At 41.5% G+C, this 9571-nt stretch overlaps 1 protein-coding gene across 1 annotated transcript; it reads right to left on the bottom strand.

The window, feature by feature from the left end:
• Positions 1-207: 207 nt before the first annotated feature.
• Positions 208-2341, bottom strand: LOC134132937 (gastrula zinc finger protein XlCGF57.1-like). The gene has a single exon (XM_062565930.1). The coding sequence runs from the start codon at positions 2324-2326 to the stop codon at positions 1100-1102; it is 1227 nt and encodes a 408-aa protein (XP_062421914.1). The 5' UTR covers positions 2327-2341; the 3' UTR covers positions 208-1099.
• Positions 2342-9571: the final 7230 nt, after the last annotated feature.

Raw genomic sequence — 9571 nt, 5'->3', positions numbered from 1 at the left:
ACAACACTAACACTTCATGGAACAGAAAAAGACAGCTTGCTTTTAAGTAAGATTTAGAGTTGCAAGTCAGTGAGATGACAGCATCCGCTTTAATTTTGATGGCTTCAATGCTTTGGTGGAGAGCGTTGTGCTACGTTCACACTTAAAATGCCAAGGGGATTTTCGCCACTGTTTACTCACCCAACTAGTTATTTTGTTTCATTCATGTCCCACTTTATGTGCGCCTGGAAGGGGCGTGGCTTATCTCTGTTACTTGTCTCCGTAAAGACGGTTATAATAATTCTTTGCCCAGAGTAGAAATATTTCAACTGCGGCCCACGGGTAAAAACCCTCTAGGTGGCGCTTGCGGACCGATGGTTTAGAATCACTGCCTTAGATTACACCTTTCCAATGAATTAATAGCTTAGCATAGTGTAGTGGCAAAAACAGTTGAGTTTTTTCCTTTAAACCCTTAGATCCTATTCCTGTGTTCTTGTTGATTTTACCACCATGAGGAAAGCAGGAAAGCAATGTCAAGACTCGCAGTTCTGTCCAATAATTCAAATGAAAAGGGGAGTTTGACCATCAATGTTGCCGGTTTATTGTACAAAAAAAGGTCGTCACAAAACAAAATCACTATGACAAGCTGAACGGGCCCAAAACGGAGACAGCCTATTTCACAGCCTCAGCTCTGAGGTCAATGAAGGTATTTGCGCCCGCCTTCCTCCCGACATGCGTGTCCTTCGGTCCTTTCAAGGGTGGCGCCGTCACCACCTACAGAGGGCGCACACTTGCGATTCCACAAAAGAGGAAAGAAATATATATAAATCATTCAAAATACAAAAACATAAATGCGGCTCCTACACATAGTTTATAGTTTGTGTGTGACTGACAAGAATGTTTTGTTCTTGGAACATGAACTTCTGACCATCTGTCAGAAGATAATTAAATTAATTTCATTTTGTATATCACACGTGACATCCTGTGACACAAAACCCTCGGGAGCATAGGTAAAAACCAAACAAGAGTGTCGTCCCAATAAATCCCTGTGAAGAATTCTTAGGTAGTTGGTTGTAATTGTGAACATGAAGAGTAGCTTCAAATATATTCTAGTGAAACCTTAACCACACTCTGAGGAATTGAAAGGTTTCTCCCCTGTGTGATATCTTATGTGTATTTTTAGATTTGCTCTTTGGGTGAAACATTTACCACACTGTGAGCAGCTGAAAGGTTTCTCTCCTGTGTGACGTCGCATGTGTGACTTTAGATCTCCAGTTGTAGCGAAACCTTTACCACACTGTGAGCAGCTGAAAGGTTTCTCTCCTGTGTGACGTCGCATGTGTGTCTTTAGATCTCCATTTGTAATGAAACCTTTACCACAATCTGAGCAGCTGAAAGGTTTCTCCCCTGTGTGACATCTCATGTGTACATTTAGATTTCCTCTTTGGGTGAAACATTTACCACACTGTGAGCAGCTGAAAGGTTTCTCTCCTGTGTGACGTCGCATGTGTGACTTTAGATCTCCAGTTGTAACGAAACCTTTACCACACTGTGAGCAGCTGAAAGGTTTCTCTCCTGTGTGACATCGCATGTGTGTCTTTAGATCTCCATTTGTAATGAAACCTTTACCACAATCTGAGCAGCTGAAAGGTTTCTCCCCTGTGTGACATCTCATGTGTCTCTTTAGACTTACCCTTTGGGTGAAACATTTACCACACTGTGAGCAGCTGAAAGGTTTCTCCCCTGTGTGACATCTCACGTGTAAATTTAGACTTCCCCTTGTGGTGAAACATTTACCACACTGTGAGCAGCTGAAAGGTTTCTCTCCTGTGTGACGTCGCATGTGTGTCTTTAGATCTCCATTTGTAGTGAAACCTCTACCACAATCTGAGCAGCTGAAAGGTTTCTCCCCTGTATGACAAAACATGTGTTTCTTCAGCGAACCACTATCAGTGAAACATTTACCACACTCTGAGCAGCTGAAAGGTTTCTCCCTTGTGTGCAATCTCTCGTGTATTTTTAGATTACCCCTGTGTGTGAAACATTTACCACATTGTGAGCAGCTGAAAGGTTTCTCCCCTGTGTGCAATCTCATGTGACTCTTTAGATATTGACTTTTAGCGAAAAATTTACCACAATCTGAGCAACTGAAAGGGTTCTCCCCTGTGTGCAATCTCATGTGACTCTTTAGATTGTGACTCATAGTGAAACATTTACCACAATCTGAGCAGCTGAAAGGTTTCTCCCTTGTGTGCAATCTCTCGTGTATTTTTAGATTTCCCCTTTGGGTGAAACATTTACCACACTGTGAGCAGCTGAAAGGTTTCTCTGATGTGTGGGTCATCATGTGCTTCCTCAGCTTCTGAATGCAACCAAATGTTTTCTTACATTCAGAACAGATCAAAGGTTTCTCACTTGTTCTACATCTAGAATCACTGACAAACTCTTCACCAGACAGAGGTTCTCTGGTCTCATTCCAATCACCACTGTCCTCAGTCTCAGAAGAGTCTCCAGTTTTCTTATCAGTATCTGGAGGACTGACTGGACCCGAGTTGCGGTCTGGTTCTGGTCCTCCACAGTCCTCTCCATCACCTCCTGTCTCCATCTGTTCAGTTTTTCTGTGATTAGGTTGCGAGGAATGAGCTTCCACTTTAACATCTTCACTCTTCACAGGAGTGAATGACAGAGTCATGTCAACCTTCTCCAGCTCTTGAAGCTGCTCCTCTTTAATGTGGGGGGGCTCCGGATCTTCCTGCTGTTCTTCTTCAAGCACAAACCACTGATGGAGGTCTGTGGATAATAATAAAATGCAAACAATATACTTGATTAACTAAAATATTAACTATTACCATCCACTTAGCTAGTTCATTATTTCATGCTGTGACCAGGCTATTACTGTACAGGGGGCTTAGGATCCTCCTGTACCTCTTTAATGTGGGGGGGCTATGAATCCTCCCAATGTTCTTTAAGCACAAACAGCTGCTGGAGGTCTGTGGACAAACAATATAGTCCACTTAGCTAGTTCATCCTTTAAACGGACTATTACGTTTTAATGTCTTTGAGATAAACATCTATAAGTACATACTGAACAATTTGCTTATTGTATCTGTCTACTTCAACTTACATGTCCTAAACAGGTTAAGAAATTAAAGCCATTGAATGAAGTCACTATTTCTGGGTCCTTGGGTTCAGTAACCATTGACGCGTTGGCCTGCACAGGTCTCTCTGCGTACTAACATTTCAATAATGGTCTACGATCAGTTATGGAGAGCTTTCCTGTTATGACACGCAACTGAGGAGACGTGTGGAGCGAGGCTCCGGCAAAATGAATATATTGGTACCTTACTACCTAAAGCAAGATAGGATACACTTCATGCAATGTTGAAAGTTTAACTGGGACCCAGACGACGGGGGATAGGGGAGATGTGTGTGTTCACACGCACAGGGTGTAGGCTACGCCTACTTAGGGGGCCTCAATTGGGAGAGGCCCTTGTTATTGTTTTTTTGATTATTTTGAAGGCACATTATTCACTCTATCACATGGCATGATTAAAGAATTGGGTGCAACTAAGCTTAATTTGCTGACTTTATCATGTTGGTGACACCAAAATAAATGTTGTTTCATGGAAACTTAGGGGTCTCCAGGAGATATTTAAATTAAAGTAATGTTGAGACTGAAGCAGCTAAAAAGACAGCTTTTATCCGAGAAACCCATCTGCTCCCCAATGAATACACTGAAAAAAGGTGCCTGATCAGGTCATAGTTGCCTCATTGACCTCCCAAGCAAGAGGAGTAGGAATATTTATCCACCCATCTGTTCTAATACGAGTCCTCAACACTATACAAGACGCAGCAGGCAGATTTGTTATTGCACAGGATTCTTTATTAATCCAAGATCTAAATTTTGTGTGAATTTACAGTCCTAACAACGATGATGCAATTTTATAATAACTCGTTTCTAAGTAGGGTTGTCACAATACCAACATTATTACTTTGATAATACCCGCCAAAATATTATGATACCCGATACGATACCACAAATAAAATCCTGGAATATTTATCTATGATAGTAATAAATAAAACATCTGTAAGGTTCCCTTTTTATCAGCTTGTTCCTGCCCAGCTTTTTGAACACTTAACAAATGGCATTCATATTAGTATTAACCCACAGCAAGAAATTCATGAAAACGACATGGTAAAATCATAGCATTGATTATACACGGCTATATGTGGGCCTATTGTCCATATCTGACTATTCTGACTACAGTTATTTCCATAAGTATGAATTACATCATTTTACAGATGTGTTTGAGGTGGAAGAAAATGGACACATAATTAAAGGGCAATTTCTATGGAAGTAAATCTGTGCCATCGGGGGTTGAAATAAAAAGGTGATTGAATTTCTAGCACTGAATATTTAAGCATTGAAATTATGTACCTGAATATTTTCCAAAATTAAAACACCGCAAAAAAATTCGACCTAAAAAAAAAGGTTGAAATATTCAGCCGCAAAAGAAATGGAGGTTACAATATTCAACCCAAAAAATGTCAACCTTGAGACACCAACATCCGGGACACTAAGGAAGAGCAATCGATTCTAGATTAAAGATCAGAAGCGTGCGTCAAGCTAAAGGAGCGAGCACCCAAAACACCTTTGGCTTCGGATTGTAGCCATGTCCAATAATAACGGGGCTTTAACTCTTCTTTATGTCAGTGTGGCAACGTATGAAGAAATACATAAAAGAACATATAATGTTCACCCTGAAACAAAAAGTTTGCTTCCCACTGACGATATACAACTTTATTACAACTAGGGTTGGGTATCGTTTGAATTTGAGCGATTCCGATTCCCAACGATTCTCGATTCCGATTCTTTTAAGAGGCAGGGTCAAAAAAGTTTAAGATATTTTAAATGAGCTAGCTAACCAAGGGTCTTTCTGAAGTAAATAGTCTGACCTTCTCCATCAATGTTAATTCTATGAACTTTACTATGAATTTCTAACAGGGCTGTTTTCAACTACAATATAAATATCAAACTATGAACTTGAATATTGTATAAATATGATATATTTTAACAGGAGTACACTTTCCTCAAGAGAGCTTTATTTTTGAAACCTCACAAAAACATTTTCACATGAGTGTATGATACTGCAGGTACTTAAACGTTACCTTGCTCCCACTGATGAGCCCTTGGAGCCAGAGGAGGAGGCAGCGCGTCAAACACGGGGCACACTCAATCTTTTTTTCTTTGCAGCGCCAGCCTCACTGCTCATTTTAACAGATAGGACAGCTCCGCTCGGGCCACCCGGCACCCGCGCGCACACTGGTCTGATGCGTTACAAATTCACAACAACCGGGACGCTATCCATGATCGATCGCGCTGTTATGCTAACACTTCCGGTGGACACTTCTTCGTTGGTGTGCAGCGGTTTCTATTTCCGGTCGGCGCCGGCCGACTGAGAATCGAAACTAGGAATCGAATTTTAAACTTTTGAACGATACCGGGTAAATCGCAAAGCTAGTCCCGATTCCAATCGATTCTCGATACCCAACCCTAATTACAACTATACAAATCAGCAAGAATCCTATAAGCTCGGTTAGTAGTAGAGTGTAGCGCAGCCGATTTGAAAGTTTACCCATGGTCATGAAGACTCATTTAACGTTACGTGGACTTTGAATGCCGCTTAATACCCAACTGAGCAGAAAAAGTATCCTTCCACCGACCACTTTCCTCACTCGGCGCTACTGCGGTTATTCCCTCATGTCCTGTCGGGTTTATGCGTCTGCACGCTCCGCTAAAGCCGCTGCCCCCCCACTACGATACAGCTTGTCGAAGGATCTCAGCATCATTAAATGAATTCAAAACTAGAAGAAGAGCCGTATTGTGAGCGGCTGTACGCTCCCGTTTAACTTCCGCTTAGTTCATGTCCAATGCAGTCTGTTAATGTACAAATGTTAGCCGTCTATTACGGAATTTTGAAACACCTCATTACACGTTAGGGGGGTTGAATATTTCACTGATGTCAGTGTGAAGAGAGAGAGAACCAACCTGCTCTTTGGATGCGGACTTCAGGGTTAAAAACAGCGTGCAGATGTTTCTTCAGTCGCTCGTTGTCCTCTTTTAATCTAGAAGCTTCCTCCTCGTACTCTGCTATCGTTCTTTCAAACAGCCCAAATATCTCTTCAGCAGCCTCAGTGAGTCGCTGCTTCACTAAACATCTCAGCATTTGGGCTTTAGACATCTTCACTGAATCAGACACGTTTCCTCCAGATAAACTCCGTTAAACTCGGACTAGCGCGGTGTTGCTAACTTCCCTCTGCTTCCAGCTAGCATGCTAAGCTAACTCCGATAGTTTAGCAAAGAGGAAAGTGATCTCGAAAAAAGTTGAGCAGCTGAAAGTCCATCGGAGGTTTGTCCAGACGTCCAGAGACTCTGGTGGATCAGAACGGATGGAGATAACTGATACTTGATCAACGTAACAAAGACACTGTGCTGATTCTACGACCGATCGGCGCCATGTTGCTCTGAGACCAACATCCGGGGCGTCTGTAGCTATGACCATATAAGGCAGCCCCCCCCCCCCCAAACTTGTTCTTCTTCTGCTTCTTTTGGGTTTATCTTCTTCTTCTTCTTCTTCTTCTTCTTCTTCTTCTTCTTCTTTGGGATTTTACGGCAGCCGGCATCCAATGAGTTGCATTGCTGCCATCTATGGGCCTATCCCACTATTGCTTTACACTCTGTCATACACTCCAGCATCTCTCAAAAACTTAACAAGGCATTTCTTTCCCCACTCGCTTGCTCCTAGAATATTTTCCAGAGTTAGATCTTCCACGCCAATTTCTCTCAGTCCTGAGAATAGCTCCTGCCTTTGCCGGTCATACTTCCTACACAACATCAGCACATGCTCCACTGTCTCAGGTTCCATACATGAGCACAGGCCACTTTGATGCTTTCCTATAATATATAAAGTGCTGTTCAGTCCTGTGTGACCAATTCTCATTCTAGCCATAGTAACCTGCTCTTTACGACTGCCCCCCCCCTCTGCTTTTATTGATATTAACCGTAGCATGTACCCTGAATAGCTGCCTCCCTTTGGCTTCCTGCTCCCATACTTGCTGCCACTTTAGCATTGTTTCCTGCCACACTACACTTTTACCTTCTGCCTTAGATAGGCTTAAATTTACCTCTATAACCTCTTTTTGAGCAGCCCTTTTCGCCAATTTATCAGCCTTTTCGTTATACGTAATGCCTACATGAGCTGGAACCCACATAAACGAAATTTCTACCCCTCTCCTTTTCACATCTCTAATTGCTATTAAAATCTCATATACAAGGTCTTGCCGCCTCTTTGACGACCCTTTCCCGATACTACTGATAGCTGACACAGAGTCACTACATATCACTACTTTTTGGTTCTGAATCTGCTCAGTCCATTGCACTGCCATCAAGATTGCATATAATTCCACTGTGAATACACTTAAAAAATTTGACGTTCTCTTAAATTCTTGGACATTCCACCTCTGAATAATAAAAGCTGCTCCTGTGGCACCAGTTGTTTGATCTTTCGAACCATCTGTAAAGATGCTAATATGCTCCTGATATCTCTCCATTATCTGACATTGGACTGCATATACTAAATTTGCCTCAGGATTATCCGTCTTAATTTTAAGTATCTCTAAATCGGTTTTTGGGGCCTCTAATAGCCATATAGGAACTGCCGGCCACATTACCCCTGGGCAAAAGTTCTTATCTTTTACAGCCATTTCCTGTGCCACTGCCTCCCCTGTCCATCCAAAACTTGACAGTCTTACCATCTCTCTTTCCCAGCTTGCCTGAATTATACTGTTCACTGGGTGATCCCCCTTTTGACCCATCAGGTTTACCCAATAATTCGCCTGAAGCTGCTTTCTTCGCAGATCAAATGGCACTTCTCCTGCTTCTACCTGCAATGAACATACTGGAGAAGTTCGCACGGCTCCTGTACATATTCTCAGTGCCTTAGCTTGGATTACATCTAATCTGGCTAGCACTGACTTGGCTGCAGATCCATACACCAAGCACCCATAATCAATTCTTGCTCTAATTAAATATATATATATTTGCTTCAAGGAGACTATGTCTGCTCCCCACTCTGTTCCAGCCAGGCATCTCATTACATTCATTACCTTTTTACACTTGTCTACTATACTTGCCACATGATTCCTCCACGTAAGTCTAGGATCAAATACCACACCAAGAAATTTAAAACCTTGCACCCTTTCCAAATTCTTACCATACAACTTCAAGGTTATATTTTCGCATATTTTCCTCTTAGTAAAACACATATATTTAGTTTTCTCAATTGAAAATCTAAAACCCCATTTCCTTCCCCAATCCTCTACTGACGTCAGAGCTTCCTGCACCTTCTTCAGTGTATATTTCACATTTTTCCCCCTTTTCCATAAGCTACCATCATCTGCGAATAATGACTTTCCAATTCCTGGCTGAACATTAGAAAACACATCATTAATCATTATATTGAACAGCAATGGACTCACCACACTACCTTGTGGCGTCCCATTTTCTACGAAACACCTTCTAGATATTGCTCCTCCTATTTTCACCTGAATGCTTCTATTATATAAGAAGTCCATTACCCAGTTAAACATGTTTCCCCCAATTCCTAGTATGTGCATTTTGATTAAGAGACCTTCTACCCATAGCATATCATATGCTTTTTCCACATCTATAAATACTGCCACAACAGTCTCTTTCTTTGCCTGAGCTTTTCTTATTTCATCCTCAAGACATATGATTGAGTCAATCGTACTTCTTCCTTTTCTAAATCCACTCTGACAGCTAGCCATCAGCCCCCTTTCTTCCATAAAGTGCATAAGCCTTCCATTCACCAATCTTTCCATTAATTTACCCAAGTGAGACGTTAAAGCTATTGGTCTATAACTTGCTGGATTGCTAGCATCTTTCCCCGGTTTTCTTATTGGTAAGATAACTGCCTCTTTCCATCCAGTAGGAATCTTTCCCTCCTCCCACACTTTATTAAATAGATTTAGAACCTTCTCTATCCCTTTATTACTTAAGTGCCTTACCATGCTATAGCATATTTCATCTTGGCCAGGGGCTGAATTCTTGCATTTATCTAACGCATTTCTTAACTCTCTCATTGTAAATGGAACATTATACTTATCATCTAACTTCCCTTTCTTTTGGATATTCTCAGCATATACCCTCCTTGTTCCTTCCCTACCCATTCTTTCTTCTTCTGATAGATTACTGGAACTATGAACCTTACTCAAAGTACTCGCCATCATTTCTGCTTTCTCTAAGTTCGACACAGCCAGCTGCTCCCCATCTGAAAGAATTGGATAATTCCACTCTCTCTTATTGCCTTCCATTTTCCTGATCATTCCCCACACATCCTTTATATTAGTATTGCTTCCGATGTTACTACAATATCCCCTCCAGAATGCTCTTTTCTTTTGCCTTATTGTCCTTCTTACTTCTGCCTGTGCTTGTTTATACTCTATCATATGTTGAAAGTTATGAGTTCTTTTTAACCTTCTAAATGCTCTGTTTCTCTCCTTAACTACCTCC

The sequence above is a fragment of the Pungitius pungitius genome, chromosome 12 (genome assembly GCF_949316345.1).
Source record: "Pungitius pungitius chromosome 12, fPunPun2.1, whole genome shotgun sequence".
In the NCBI taxonomy this organism is placed as follows: Eukaryota; Metazoa; Chordata; class Actinopteri; order Perciformes; family Gasterosteidae; genus Pungitius; species Pungitius pungitius.
Note: the sequence above shows the minus strand (reverse complement) of the source record. Positions and strands in the feature narration are given on the sequence as shown.